Source organism: Bos grunniens, chromosome 3, assembly GCF_055505025.1.
Source record: "Bos grunniens cultivar Pamir isolate PY7600 chromosome 3, Bosgru_T2T1.0, whole genome shotgun sequence".
Taxonomy (NCBI): domain Eukaryota; kingdom Metazoa; phylum Chordata; class Mammalia; order Artiodactyla; family Bovidae; genus Bos; species Bos grunniens.
This window is the reverse complement of record NC_141167.1, coordinates 111,415,334-111,430,773: the sequence shown is the minus strand read 5'-3', so window position 1 is coordinate 111,430,773 and position 15,440 is coordinate 111,415,334. Positions and strand designations below refer to the sequence as shown.

Below are 15,440 nucleotides of genomic sequence, written 5' to 3'. Positions count from 1 at the left end.
ACCTCTTCCATGGCTGGGTAATTATTTCTACAAATCTGCCTTTTGATGTGCCTCTCTTTTCTTTCTCAGGTCTATTTCTGCCATAAACCCCAGGGTCCTGGCATAAAACCTTTATAGTACTAAAGAAAAGAGAGGGGAAAGTGATGGCTCTGAGCATGTGGTCTAACCTGAACACTGATGACTCTTGAGGGCTCAGGCATTGCTCATAAAATGGACACACCCTTCACTGAAGGCCTTGGTCCAGCCTATTATCTTTCATGATTAACTCATCATACCTTTCTTTCCTTTGCTGAGCTCTTCTAGACCTCAGTCTCCCTCAATGCCAAAGCCAAACTCCACTTCTGTGGCTGAGTTCCTTTTTGAAGGTTTCTCCAGCTTTGGGTGGCAGCACAGGCTTGGTTTCTTTGTTGTCTTTCTAACTTTGTACCTGCTGACTCTCTCTGGCAATGCTGTTATTTTGACTATTATTCGCCTGGACCATCATCTTTATACTCCCATGTACTTTTTCCTAAGCATGCTGTCCATCTCTGAGACCTGCTATACTGTGGCCATCATTCCCTGTATGCTTTCTGGCCTCCTGAGTCCTCATCAGACCATTTCTCTCCAAGGCTGTGCCACTCAGCTCTTTTTCTATCTAACCTTTGGTATCAATAACTGCTTCTTGCTCACAGCCATGGGATATGATCGCTACATGGCCATCTGCAACCCTCTACGGTATTCAGTCATCATGGGTAAAGAGGCCTGTATCCAGTTGGCAACTGGGTCCCTGGGAATTGGCCTGAGTATGGCCATTGTCCAGGTAACGTCTGTGTTTGGCCTGCCCTTCTGTGATGCCTTTGTCATCTCTCACTTCTTTTGTGACGTGAGACCCCTGCTGAAGCTGGCCTGCACAGATACCACTGTCAATGAGATCATCAACGTTTTTGTCAGTATTTGTGTCCTTGTTGTACCCATGGGACTGGTCTTCATCTCTTACGTCCTCATCATCTCCACCATCCTCAAGATTGCTTCACCTGAGGGTCGGAAGAAGGCCTTTGCCACCTGCGCCTCCCACCTCATCGTGGTCATCATCCACTATGGCTGTGCCTCTATCATTTACCTGAAGCCTAAGTCCCAGAGTTCCCTGGGGCAGGACAGACTCATCTCAGTGACCTACACAGTGATCACCCCTCTGCTAAACCCTGTCGTGTACAGTCTGAGGAACCAGGATGTCAAAGATGCTTTGTGCAGAGCCGTGGGGCGAAAGCCCCTCTCCTCTTAGTGGTTAGAGTTGTGGAAGGCCTTTTCTCTCATTTCATAAACATATATTAATTTTAATGCTGTTTTAGTAATGCTGCTCAGTATGGGATCAAGAATAGACTGAACTGGGTGCTAAAACTGGAGGCTTCCATTTGAGTTAGTCATGCTTCTCTGTGTTCTCCTTAAGAGAGAATAGAAAATGACTTATCATACCCTTAAGAATACAGGGAAAAGATTTATCTGTGTGGGTCATTCATACCCATATTCTGTCACACACTCGTGTACATACATATCTAAATATGTCCTGAGAATATGTTGGATTATACAACTACAGTAAGACAAAATTCAGCAGAGTTCTAAAAGGCTAATAAATAAAGTGCTTGGAAACCACCTCAGAAAAACCTCTGTTGTGGTGGTTAAGGGCGTAGGAGTAATTTGTGCAAAATTTATTTAACAAGTAAGTGTGGAGACACATGCATGTCCTTTTCTGTGGATGTTGAAGGCTTTTTGTAATCTGATTTTGCTGCTTGCTAATATCCCACCACAGCCTGAGGGGTCTTCAAAAGGCAAACAAACGAACAAAAAAACCTACTCTCCAAGTGGACAGAACTGCCCTAACTGACTATTTCTGGAAATGAGGAGTACATATGTGGTAATGCAAAAGATCTTCAGCTACTGAGAGCACAGAGGTGGGTTGTCCAGTCCCAAGATGCCTAGGTAAAAACTAGTGAGAAAACTCCTTGGGAAAGGAGATCATGATAAACAGTTTAATGCTTTCATACCTCCAACACAGGAGTGAAAGAGGATGGAGGCTGGGAGGAGCCAAGAAGAATCAGAGTTCCTTTTGCAGAGTAGACCTAAATCTTTGAAGTAGTGTTATAAATGTAAGCACTTGAACTGCAGCTTCTGAAGTCATTTATTAATAAGACAAAGTCTGAAGCTTGATTTAATGAAAAATTTTTCCAGTCAGCTCCTAAGCTATCATGGTTTCCCAGAAGCTAAATGGTAAAGAATCTGCCTGCCAGTGCAGAAGAGGCAGGTTTGACCCCTGGGTCAGGAAGATCCCCTGGAGAAGGAAATGGCAACCCACTCCACTATTCTTGCCTGGGAAATCCCACAGACAGAAGAAACTGGTGGGCTACAGTCCATGGGGTCACAAAAGAATTGAACACAATTCAGCAACTTAACAACAAAAACCACCTAAACTTTCAGTGGTTAATCTTCAGAAATTTCTTCTTAGATATTCCCAACTTAAAACCTGAGTTTAAAAAACAGCACTTTATGTCTGAGCATCACAGAAGGTGATGCTTTCATATGCTCTGGTTCTCTCTCCCTTATCCTTTCACAGCACTCTGGCCTTCTATGCTAAAGATCAGGTATAGCCTGCATTTCAAACGCAGCTTCTGCAGTCTCCAGAATCTAGCTGATCCCATGGGGTGGTCCTGCAGAGGCAAAATGTCACTTGTAAGAGTGTCGTGAAGTTATCTAGGTGCTGAAAATGGGACAAACCAATGGAAATGAACAAATCTTCTAAGTCAACTTAACATATCTAGCTTTGCTGAAAAACACTGGTATATAAAATCTGACCAGAGATAAAAGATAAAAAATATCTTTGCCTTGGTGACCATATTTTTAGAAATGACAGAGTCAGTTTATTTCTATTATGATAGCCAGAAAACAGTTATAATTTTTTTCTTAGTAGTTCTGTTTAATGTAGATAAAATTGTTAGGTAAAGATCTGATGGCCAGTGTCACACTCACTTCAATTTGAAATTGTATTTGGTAGCTGCTCTGGTGCTGCCCCTTCAGGACCCACACATCTATTTCCCTAGCTGCTGGAAATGTCTTGGGCTGACAGCTGGCAGCTGAACCCCACTTCAGGAACTACCATGCTAAAGAATTGCCATCTCCAGAGTCATAGCCCCTTCCCATGGGTGGGCTTTCCAATGACTTATCTTTTTCAGGGTATAGACTGGCACCCTTTCCTCAATTTAAGATAGCTATGAAGGGTACTCCCAGATTCAGGAATTCCTATCTGTGAGATGATTTGCGGTTTCTGCATGACTCCATCACATTTCCACTTCGCCCTCTACCTTCATCCCGCATGGGTGTTGATGCTGAGAGCACTCCCTAATAAACTTGCTGCTTTCAAATCTCTGTTTCAGACTCTGTTTCTTAGAGATCCCAGTCTGCAACTTTTAGGATCCCATTGCTAGAACAGTGGTTGGTCAATGGAGATTCCAAATTTTCAGCCTTGATATGAGCTAGTGAAGGTAGAAGATCAGTGGTTCCTGTATTTTAATTTTAAAAAGATGTTAATTTTCAAAAATTTAATCCTATTAATTGAATGATATTTACTCTGGTTCAGCTTAGTTTGTGGCAGTGCAGTATTACCTTGTTGCAAACTGGTAAATAAATAAATAAATAAAAATTAGCATTTTTCTCAGAATCCACAGGAAGTCATTTCTTTGTCTTCAAAAATTTCTCTGCAAGCAAGTTCAATTTCTGCCGGGGTCCAGCCCTCGTGGATCCAGGGAATTCGAAGCGGGGATGGCATCGGCGAGGATCAGGAAACAATTGCTTAATTAAACGTTAATAAGGATATAAAGAGTAATAGAATAAGGATAGCTCAGTGAGAAAATTTAGTGGAGAAAAGAGGCTGAATAATTCAGCCAGAAGGTGAGAGAAAGAACGATATGGGGAGACCAAGTTTCAGTGAACAAGGCCCGCACTTTATTTTCCAAAGTAGTTTTTATACCTTAAGTTATGCATAGAGGATAATGGGGGAAGGGTAGAGTCATGCAGTAAGCCAGGCTTTCTTCCTGCAAACTTATCATATGCAAAAGTTTAGGTGATTTGCATCATCTTCTGGCCCGGAGGCCTGTTAACATTTTAAGACCCTTTCTTCAGAAAACTTATTTTTCTATAAAGGTGATTAGTCAGGAGCCACCCTCCAAAAGCATTAGATAAAGTTGCATTCCTATAGGGCAAAGGTGTGGTGGGCTATAACAAGAAAAAGAATTAACTCAAGGGTCCAAGGTTACAAACATTAAAGCTACTACTTACACCAATTATATTAATCAATACACTGCCAGGGACACAGCAGGTAAGGGATATGGAAACTTAGCAACAAACATTGGCCCAACAAGTGAAAAACCCTTCACCAATACAATTTCTAATCAATCTTTTAACTGCTCAAAGGAATCTGTATTTAGACAGTTTAGAACATCTTATGCCTCTCACAGTTGGGAGGCTCTGAACAATCACATGTGGCCGGAAGAACCTGTTCAGGAGAGAGATGGTGGTGGAAGACAGCCCCCCGTAAAGTCAAAGGTGTAGGTGAGAGCACAAAGCAGTAAAGTAGGCAGACTCTGGTTTGGGGGGTAGATGGTCGAGAATTTCCAGGGGGACTCCTGAGGCTCGATCCTGCCTTTGAGTATGCTGAGCCTCCTTCCTCATGACCTTTGCCATGGGTGGAGTTCCTCACTCTGGCTCCCCGCAAATTTCATTGCATTCCTTACCTTGCAGTGAGATTACTGACTTCTCTCAGAGATAGTTCAAAAATAGCAAATAACAGGAAAAACAGGAAAGTCTTCAAGAAGGGAAAGATTGTGGATGCTTTAAGTGATGTATGCAAGTGGCTTTAACAGTGATCCTGGGCACAGTTACAGAGTAAAAGACTTATGGTGGGAATGTCATGGAAGCTGATAAGGCATCAGTTGGGAACTTGGGCTGGGTAGACAATTTAAGGCCCAGGGCTGGGTAGACAATTTAAGGCAAGGAGATAACACTACTCTCTGAGGTTTTCTGGGGACCCAGGCTGGCAAGTGCCTCTGCCATTCTCAACATAAAGCTCCCATTTTTGACTTCAAGGAGATGTTCTGTTGTTCCATGTTCCGTTTAATGAAAAGAGAGAAAGCAGAGCCTTTCTTCAAGTATTCAATTTCCTGAAATACTGATGAGGTGTATCTTTTGTCTGTTCTACTCCTGAGGGCCATGGAAATTTTTCTTCCACTGGTCAGTAGCAGGGAGCTACTGACTTGATGTTCAAAAACAAATCCCTTATTATTGGGAGTTTGTGACAGTTTATGGCAGATAATTTGGAACAGTAATCGTGGGAAAGAAATTTGCTTTATGGGCTAGTCTAGACCATTATGGTAAGGGATTGGAGGTAACAGAGGGTGAAGCTGGGGTGAATTATTTCTATCTAATCATTTGGTGACATTCATACTATTTCTGTCACAGATAGATTTTATATACATATATATATGTATATATATATATATATAAAGACATCTTTATAAGTGCCATATTTGGAGGGTCCACAGAGTACTCAAGATCCAACTATGTGTTCCACATTCCCTACAGAATAGATGTATGACTATCAGGAAGAAAAAAATGTGGAAATAAATGGTAGACATAAGTCTGATACAAGTCTGAAATTTAAATATATGAAAGAACACAGTGAAAGGAGAGAACAGTATGTGGAGTATGAAAGAGAAATTCACACTGGAGCTTCTTGGGGAATGTGTTCTCAACCTTTGTACTGGAGAGTCACCACACAGAGCCAGGTTCCCGTGCAATGAAAGACAAAATGTCTGGGCTAAAAGGGAGCTTAGAGACCACCTAGTCCAAACCTCCCTTGTTACAAAGAAGAAATGGAATCTGAGACTGGAAAGAACTTGCCCCAGTCACACAGCTAGTTATCAACAGCTCGAACTTCCAGGTTTGTGCTTAGTCCATAGTGCTTGCAAGCTGTGGGTGAGGATGTAAATGGAAGAAACATGAAGTGTAACAGTCAAGACTCAGAAAGATGTATCTGAAGCTTACAAAGCCTGGACTATCCATGTTCAATCTCTCTCAATTCTTCTGGGTCACTTAGTCTCAGAACAAATAAAGGAGTAAGTAACTTGCTCTTCAGCCTGATACATAGCTGTGTGTAAAACACTATGAGACTAGATGTTGTTAATGAATGTTCTGTATGACTCTGGTCCCAAGCCTGTAACTATAATAGACCTTCTATCTTTTCTTAAAGGTAGGGGAGTATCTAGGAATAACAGCAAGGAGCTTCCTATAGGGACTTTTCCTGGCCTATTGTTGCAGAAAAAAATCCCTTCTCCACCCATAAAGCCTCTTTACACAAAGCCAAGTGCCAATGGCCGTTTCCTGGGAATCTGGTCACTATCTCTCTGAAATTATTATAAAAAAAAAAGCATGGACAGTGTTAAGGAGGTTCATACCAGTGTTAGGACTCAATGTGGGCTGTCTCTAAATATGCCACAATGACATATTGAATATTTTGAATTAAAGTTACTTAAGAAGTGGGGTGGATGGATTTGGGAGTTTGAGATTAGCAGATGCAAACCATTATATATAGGATGGATAAACAACAGAGTCCTACTATATGACAGAGGGAACTATATTCAATATTCTGTAATAAACCATAATGGAAAAGAAATGAAAATGACTGTGTGTATATATAAAACACGGGGAGCTCAGCCCAGTACTCTGTAAGGACCTAGACAGGTGGGATGGGGTGAAGGGATATCTACAACTATCCTCTAATTAAAAATAATAATAAGAAGAAAACCTTGTTTCTTCTTTTATTTAATACCTCAAGCCCAATCTCTGATTAGATTCTTCATGAATTGAGCACTCCAAACCTAAGCTTCTCTGTCCTGTCAATTCCTTTCAAATGTATCATTTCTTTGTCTGAAAAGTATAAAGGTTGCCTGCTTTGGCCACTTCTAAGGTCCCATGTCTATGAGACCTCTGAGCACCTGAATTAAAATTTCTTTCTTTTCCTCCTTTTAATTTGCCTTGTGTCAACTTTATTAGTTCAGCCACAGAACTCAAGGGGATGTAAGGGTTTCCTTTATGCCAACAGCAGATACCTATATTAAAAAAAAAAAAAAACCCTTTAATGATTTCCCTATTCTTTATGACCCCTTTGGAGAAAATGGGACTTGTCAGTCTTATGAATATTTACAGATGTTCCCCCTAGTTCACTTCCTTATGTTATTAATTGTTCAAAAAAAAAAAAAACAGATAAACTAAAGGTGCTCTGATCTCCCATTTCCTGTTGTGAACTCCTGGTCAGCACCAACAGTACCTTCCTCTCTTCTCTAGTGCTTTCCCCAGGGCCCCGTATAACTGTCTTCATGAGCAGAGGTGGGGCAGGGGTAGGAGAAAAAAGACTGGGACTTTGTTTGAGATCTTATTCAGTCCTGTACTTTTTCATTGTGAGAGTTATTATGTGTGAGTATTTCTAAGATGTTTAGTTCAGGTACTGTAAGAGGATATACAAGATTTAATTTGGGGAGATAAGACAGGAGTGAAACAATCACAGGGAACTCTTAGACTGAGCCTCACCCCCAGAATTCAGGGGCTCAAGCCTGCCCCAGATTCTGCCAAGAGCTAGAAGTTCATGTGATAGTAAGTGAAGAGAGAACATAAAAATGATCAGCTTCATCAGCACATTCTTCCTTGTCTTCTCATTCGTAGGTCAGACTTACAATGGAGAGAACATTACAAAAGAGAACATTTCTAATCTAGGACTTCATGGTTATGCCTCAAAACTAGCAAGCCTCGAATACTTAAAAGTGTCACATTATCCACCGCTGGGCATACACACTGAGGAAACCAGAAGGGAAAGAGACATGTGTACCCCAATGTTCATCGCAGCCCTGTTTATAATAGCCAGGACATGGAAGCAACCTAGATGTCCATCAGCAGATGAATGGATAAGAAAGCTGTGGTACATATACACAATGGAGTATTACTCAGCCATTAAAAAGAACACATTTGAATCAGTTCTGATGAGGTGGATGAAACTGGAGCCTATTGTACAGAGTGAAGTAAGCCAGAAAGAAAAACAGTATACTAACGCATATATATGGAATTTAGAAAGATGGTAACAACAACCAAGTATACAAGACAGCAAAAGAGACACTGATGTATAGAACAGTCTTTTGGACTCTGTGGGAGAGGGAGAGGGTGGGATGATTTGGGAGAATGGCATTGAAACATGTATAATATCATATATGAAACGAGTCGCCAGTCCAGATTCGATGCACAATACTGGATGCTTGGGGGCTGGTGCACTGGGACGACCCAGAGGGATGGTATGGGGAGGGAGGAGGGAGGAGGGTTCAGGATGGGGAACACGTGTATACCTGTGGCAGATTCATGTTGATATATGGCAAAACCAATACAATATTGTAAAGTTAAAAAATTAAATTAAATTAAAACAACAAAAAAAGGAAATTAAAACAAAAACAAAACAAAACTGTCACATTACATGGTTTCATACTTTTATTCAAGTTGTATATCGCTTTTACAGATGCTAATAAATGAATCTATTCGTTTCTTTACTTATGTAAATGATGCTTATTGAGCACTTACTATTACGTGCCACTCCATTAGTTTAATGAAGTTTAATGAAGTTCTATAAAGCTGTGAGCATTTTCTATGTACCTTGTGAGTTGTCTTTGACAACTGAGAAGCATTTACTAAAGCCAAAAAGAAATTGCCATCGGAGAGGTTTCTTGAGGAGTGACTTCAGTTCCCTGGGGGATCTGGTTTAGGCTGTGGGTCCGTAAATCTGTTGCGTTTCCTGGTTCTCTTCATCTTCAATAGTAATGTGAACTGCTGCTGGGTCGAGATAAGCAACCCTGTGTCCACAGCAAACAGAATCACCACCAACAATGGGATAAGAAATTGTAGCCAGAAATAGTTGCTTTGAGGGTATGCTAGATGCAATAAGAAACATAACTCATATTAGGAATTGAAAACTGAGGTTAAAGTCTTCATCTTCCCTAAAAGAAGGATCCAACATGGTCCTTCACCTTCTAGCATGAAATGACATCCAGTAGCAGAGACAAAACACTCATAGGTTTGGGTTCCTCAGTCTGTGCTCCCTGAAGCCCCAGGGAGTCCTGAGTATTTCCCCCACAGTCCCTTTCTAATGGCTTGTCTGGCCAATATGCCTAATGGAAAAGGTCATAGGAAAGATGATCCCTCCCTTGGAGCCTCACAAGACCAATGTCCACATAGGACATGGAGGTGGGAAGCAGATAGAGTAAGGGCAGGGGGTCACCAGTGCCTTATTTCTCAAACAATCATCATTCATTGCATGTCTGTTGGGTGAAATTAAGATATTGGGCTAGATCATAAATATTAATAAGTTGGCTTCCCTGGTGTCTTAGTGGTAAAGAACCCACCTGCCAATGCAGGAGATGGAGGAGACACCAGTTTGATCCTTGGGTTGGGACAATCCCCTGGAGGAGGAAATGGAAACCCACTCCAGTATTCTTGCCTGGAAAATCCCATGGACAGAGGAGCCTGATAGGCTAAGTTCATGGGGTTACTAAGAGTCAGACACAATGGAGCAACTGAACAAGGCAATAAGTAAATTGCCTTTCAAGTCCACTGTTTTGTGATTCTGCTATTCTATTTACAAAGTAATGATTTTTTGCAATTTTTCTAGAATTTTAGAACCCTAGAATATTACAGCCAGAAATTACTCACAGATCACCTAGACCGGTGACTCTCAACACTGGCTGCCTATTACCATTACCTGGAAGAGCTTTCAAATATTGATGTCCAGGCCTATTCCAAGCTAATTAAGTTAGAAGCTCAAGGGATGATATACAGACATCAGTATTTTTTTTTTTTTAATTCTCCAAGCAATTTTAATGAAGTTTAGTCCAAACCCTTTGTTTTACAGATAAGGATACTGGAAGCACAGTGAAAATCAAACAACAGGTCTCAAATTAGTTAACAGAGAACTACCATTAGAAATTAATTGTGGCTTCTGGTCTCATGTTTTTTAAGATTTTGGCATGAGCAAAGTGTACCAAGCAAATGTCTGATTTCCTCATTGCAAAGCAAATATTTTAAAGGCTCATTCTTTTATATGAAATTTGGAAATGGCAGCCTTTCATTGGCTACAGAGGCAGCCTGCCTGACTACTCTTTCCATATCAAGCTCTCTTTCTCATCTGCTAATTCACAGGCACATAGCCTGTTGAGTTGGTTTCCTTTCCCATCCCTCATAGGCTAGAATAGACTCTTCAAGCTATAAAGAGTTTGTTCCTTCAACTTTGAAACTGTTTTCTATTTGATAAATGTAAGTTTCTCCCCAGGAGCAATAGATGACTTTGCTTGACTAATACTCAACAGTTTAAAAATCCATTTCACAACTATTGCATTTAACATCTGTAAAAATTCCATAATGTGAGCAGGTATTACTGTTGCCAATGAACAAGTAAGGAATCTGAGACAGAGACTAAGGGATATACTCTACCCCTGGTCTCCTCATTGCAAACCTAGTAGACTTTTCAAGGAATCACAGTTGCCTCCATTCTATAGCTTCAATTGCATTAGGCTCAAATGTTCTTTCTCCTTTCCCCTGATATGGACTCATTCCCTTTCCTTCACCAACTTACGTTTTTTTACTATAATCTTGAGTTTATTAGAGATGTAGGGCAGCCTCTGAATTCTGCCCACACAGTAATAGATGCCACTGTTCCCTTCTGTGACATTGGTGATGGAGATGTTGTGGTTCTCATACCAGTACTTGAGAGCTTTGTTATCCTTGTAGTAGATCACCTTGAAGACATTCAGATTCTTCCAACTGTGGCACCTGAGGAAGAGGGACTCACCCTCCATCATCACCTCAGCAGAGGCCTGAATGATCAACCAGTCTGAAAAATATTCATTAAGATATTTATTTAACAATGACAGATAAAAGAAAAATAAGATAGTAAAAAAGGTCATGCAGAGAGTATCAGAAACCGTTGTCATTAACCCATTTCTTGGCTCAGTCTCCTCTGTTGATAAATACTCTTTCCTCCTGAAAGGTAATTCTGGGGCCACAACATTGCTGACACTTCTGATGAGCCCACCCATAGGAAGTCTGAAACCCATTATCCCTTTCAGCTCTATTGTTGCATTTGGTCACTAAAGGGGAAATTATCCTACTCTGCCTGGAGAGTCCTAGCCTAGTAGAGTTGTCCTCTCTAAACTTATAGGTGCTTCCCAGTTCTATTAATCATAGTAAGCCTCCAGCTTCCTCAGAACATGCATTACAATTTGAATTAATTATTTGTGTAATTATTGATTGGATGTCCGTTTCCTCATTGGGCTCTCTACTTCAGAGGTCAGGAGCATGTCTGTTCCTTTCATCATATCTCCAGTGCCTAATAATACCTAGGAATCAGTAGATTCTCAATGAATGTTTGTCAATAATGAGTCAGGTTTTATGGCTAATGTCATTTTAAGAACTCAAAATTTAGAATAGAAACATGTCTAGGTTGCATAAGCATATTTTATTTAGGAGCAATCCTTGAGGACTTTTCTAGAATCTACTCCAAAAAAATAAAGAAGCTATTTTACACTGCTTTAGGCAATGGCACCCCACTCCAGTACTTTTGCCTGGAAAATCCCATGGATGGAGGAGCCTGGTAGGCTGCAGTCCATGGGGTCGCTAAGAGTCAGACACGACTGAGCGACTTCACTTTCACTTTTCATTTTCATGCATTGGAGAAGGAAATGGCAACCCACTCCAGTGTTCTTGCCTGGAGAATCCCAGGGATGGGGGAGCCTGGTGGGCTGCCATCTATGGGGTCGCACAGAGTCGGACATGACTGAAGCGACTTAGCAGCAGTAGCAGCAGTTTCTACTTAAGAATTTGTACACAGATGTTGAAACATCTCTTTTCACTCAAGAGAAAAAATACAAAATGTGCTTATACTTTAAAAATATTTATATTTAAAAATATAAAACAAAATATAAATGACCTAGCTGTTCAAATGAAATCATTACTTTGTTCACTGAACATTTACAAAGTAACCCACATATGCCTGAGCACACTGCACTAATTGTTGACAGTAGGAGAGTGATGAAGCAAAACATAAGATTTGTTCTTAAGTAAAAGTAGAGTACATGAGGAATGTAAAGAGAGAGCTTTCAAAATGAAGAGTACAACTTACTACTTTACCATATGTAAAAGAGATAGCCAAGGGGAATTTTGCTCTATGTCTCAGGAAACTCAATCAGGGGCTCTGCATCAACCTAGAGGGGTGGGGTGGGGAGGGAGATGGGAGGGAGGTTCAAAAGGGAAGGGATATATATATATACCTGTGGCTGATTTATGTTGAGGTTTGACAGAAAACAATAGAATTCTGTAAAGCAATTATCCTTCAATTAAAAAATAAATTAAGCAAAGAAAAAAGAGTACAACTTAATATTCAGGTCATGACACATGGAAATGGCAAAGTAAATCTTTAAATCAAAGAGCTCTTTGTAATGTTCACGTATCCAATATGCCATTTGACCATGTAATATGCATCTGTAGCCAGGTAGAGAAGATAGAAATGAAACAGACTAGAGGAGGAACATTGGGAGACTGCTAGAATATTGAAAGAAGCCAGAAGGTCAGATGGAGTAGAGGCAGAAGAAGAGAGAGGGACCTGTATGTGGAGAGAGACCTTGAGTTCCACCTTGCTTCTCTAAGCCTTGGAATAACTTGCTTTCTCCCCATTGTCAGATGGGCCATTCCGCACATGAGAGAATTGATACTTCTGTAGCCCTGGAACTTACCACTGATGACATTTAGGTATACGGGTTCACTGATGGCAAATCCTTTGATTCGGCATTGGTATTCCCCACTGTCCTGCATGCGTGCTTTCACAATGTGCCATCTTGAATTATTCGTTGTGAAACTGGTTCCATTGTGGATCCACAGAGAGGACTGGTCTTCAGAGGAACCATTCGTACCACATGTAAGAGTCACAGCATCTCCTTTAAGTATTTTTCTCCATGGTGGATTCAAGGACACCTTAGATTTCCAGATGGCTTTGAGAAGAACAGATTGTGGAAAGAGATATGGAAGGAGGGAAAATATCATTGAAATCTGTTCAGCCTCCAGAGTACAGACATAATAATAGTCAATCAACGGTCAATCTACCCTTAAACTGTTGGTGATAAGAAACCTGAGTCCTAGAATTAAAGGAAGGAGGAAAGAATCTTGTGGTCCCACCTAGGGACTCTAGCTCCCAACCTAGGAAAAAATAGGACATGAATGTAAGATATTAAAAAACAAAGAGGATAATCCCTCTAATTTTCTTGATTCCAATTTCAGTATCTGTAAATGAGGATTGAAGTCTCTTTTCAGGCAGAGATTATGTCTGTGATGTTCATACATAGTTCAGCACAATGACTACTACATAGCGAGTATTCATTAAGTATTTATTGAGTTGATGAATGAGTGAATAATGGATGAATTAAGGTAGTGGACTAAATGAAATACATGGCCTCTCCCAGCTCTAAATTTTTATGACTATTTAATTGTGAGTGAATAGGGAATGAAAATTATATGTCAATTCTGGAAGGTACTGAGAATCACCAAGATGATCAGTCTTAAAAGGCTTTCAAGAACAAAGAGATATGGTACGGATTTGAATGAAGACTTTGGAAGTGGCCAGGTGGTGATGAGGAAGAGGTGATATGGTCAAAAGAGAACTAGACTTGGATTTAAGGGACTTACGTTAGAATCCAGTGCCTTGTTAGCCATGTAACCGCCAACAAATTACTTAATCTTAATTCAGTATCCTCAATTATAAAATGGCAATAATAATAACAGGGATGATGATGTAAGAATTAAATGAGTTTATATCATAGTATCTGGAGCAGAGGCTGAGACAGATGCTCAGCAGACATGAATGTTTGCATAAAAGAGGAAAGGGTGACTTGAGAGAATAAAGTGCTGTGTGGGAAGCTTTTGAATGGGGGAAAGAAGGAAGATGAGGCAGGTGGAAGTGCGGTAGCAGGGAAGAGCAGATTAATAATCATTAAAAAACAGATGATGGGATAAAGGGAAAGGATGAAGGGTGGGCAATTTCCAGACACATTGAAATGCTGAGGGAACAAGGACAGAGGACTCACCTGCTGACATGCCATCTGGAGCTGCAAAATCCAGAGACAATAAGTTAGTATCTGACCCCAGCCTTCTGCATACCTGAAGACTGGGATCTGGTTATGATGCTGAGGTCCACATCCATGGAGTTTAAAGGGCCAACCATCTTTTCAGGACTCTGTTTAAGGGAGAGAAGGAGCTTCTCTCCTTCCTCTGCTGTCCCTCCTTTACCCTCTAGGAAAATCCAGCTTGATAGCAAGGACCAGACTTTCAGTCCGGCTTCCTCCTTAGATGATGCCCAATCCCCCTCCTTAGATGATGCCCAACCCCCCTATCCAGCTCGTCCTCCCTACAGAATCCCTGGGAAATGACCCACAGTTTGCTCATAACCTAGAAAAAGTCAGCAATAAAACTGTCAACTCTCCCTCACCAGCCACTCCCCCAATCTGTTCTGGCCCCTTCAAGGGGGCTGGTAACTCTACTTACAGAAAAGCAGCAGAGCTATCCACAGCAGGGCAGGGGCTCCCATGGGAATAGTAGGCATCTTCTCCGTGGCCTCCAACTGAGCTGCAGAGATCCAAGGCCCTAGAATAAACTTGAAAGTGAAAAGCAGAAGGAAATGTTCTCTGTGTCATATCTGGTTAATGCATCAGCTGCACCTAAGTTTGCTTCCTTCTCTGGAGATAACATTCAGAGTGGTGCCTAAAAGGGCAATTTTATATATATAGTTGTAAAATCATTTACTGATTTTCTTCTTCTTTTTTTGTTTGCACTGCACAGCATTCAGGATCTTAGTTCCCCAATCAGGGATTGAAACCATGCCCCTTGCAGTGGAAGTGGATGCACAGTCTTAACCACTGGACCACCAGGGAGGTCTCCAGGACAATTTTATACTTACCCCCATACTCTCCATTACACCTTTCTGTACACACCTGGAATCTAGTGGGAGAGGGGCAGAGGGGGCACACAGGAACAAAACTTTCTTAAACTATCAAAGTATAGTTATTTTGTTTGCAACTTAGAAAAGTGGGGTGCAGAGGAGAGAAGAATAAAAATAAGTTAATTATTCACCTAATATAGGTCAGCTGCTGCTGCTGCTAAGTCGCTTCAGTTGTGTCCGACTCTGTGCGACCCCATAGACAACAGCCCACCAGGCTCCCCCATCCCTGGGATTCTCCAGGCAAGAATACTGGAGTGGGTTGCCATTTTCTTCTCCAAATATAGGTCAGGCACTATGCTAAATACACCTTATACTTCATTCATTTCTCAAAATAATTCTATGA

General features: G+C 41.0%; 2 protein-coding genes across 3 annotated transcripts; one reads left to right on the top strand and one right to left on the bottom strand.

The window, feature by feature from the left end:
• Positions 1-203: 203 nt before the first annotated feature.
• On the top strand, positions 204-1,317 carry LOC147376816 (olfactory receptor 10J3-like). The gene has a single exon (XM_086394119.1). It carries the CDS (start codon positions 320-322, stop codon positions 1,259-1,261), a length of 942 nt encoding a protein of 313 aa, XP_086250245.1. The 5' UTR covers positions 204-319; the 3' UTR covers positions 1,262-1,317.
• Positions 1,318-8,535: 7,218 nt separating this feature from the next.
• FCER1A (Fc epsilon receptor Ia) lies at positions 8,536-14,854 on the bottom strand. 2 transcript variants are annotated; one of them, XM_086394540.1, is made up of 5 exons: positions 14,644-14,854; positions 14,187-14,207; positions 12,843-13,097; positions 10,688-10,945; positions 8,536-8,990 (listed from the first exon to the last, which is right to left on the bottom strand). In XM_086394540.1, the coding sequence occupies exons 1-5, from the start codon at positions 14,699-14,701 to the stop codon at positions 8,800-8,802; spliced, it is 783 nt and encodes a 260-aa protein (XP_086250666.1). In that variant the 5' UTR covers positions 14,702-14,854; the 3' UTR covers positions 8,536-8,799. The 2 variants fall into 2 exon arrangements, with proteins under 2 accessions (XP_086250666.1, XP_086250667.1); XM_086394541.1 differs by having other exon boundaries at positions 10,813-10,945; positions 14,644-14,793.
• Positions 14,855-15,440: the final 586 nt, after the last annotated feature.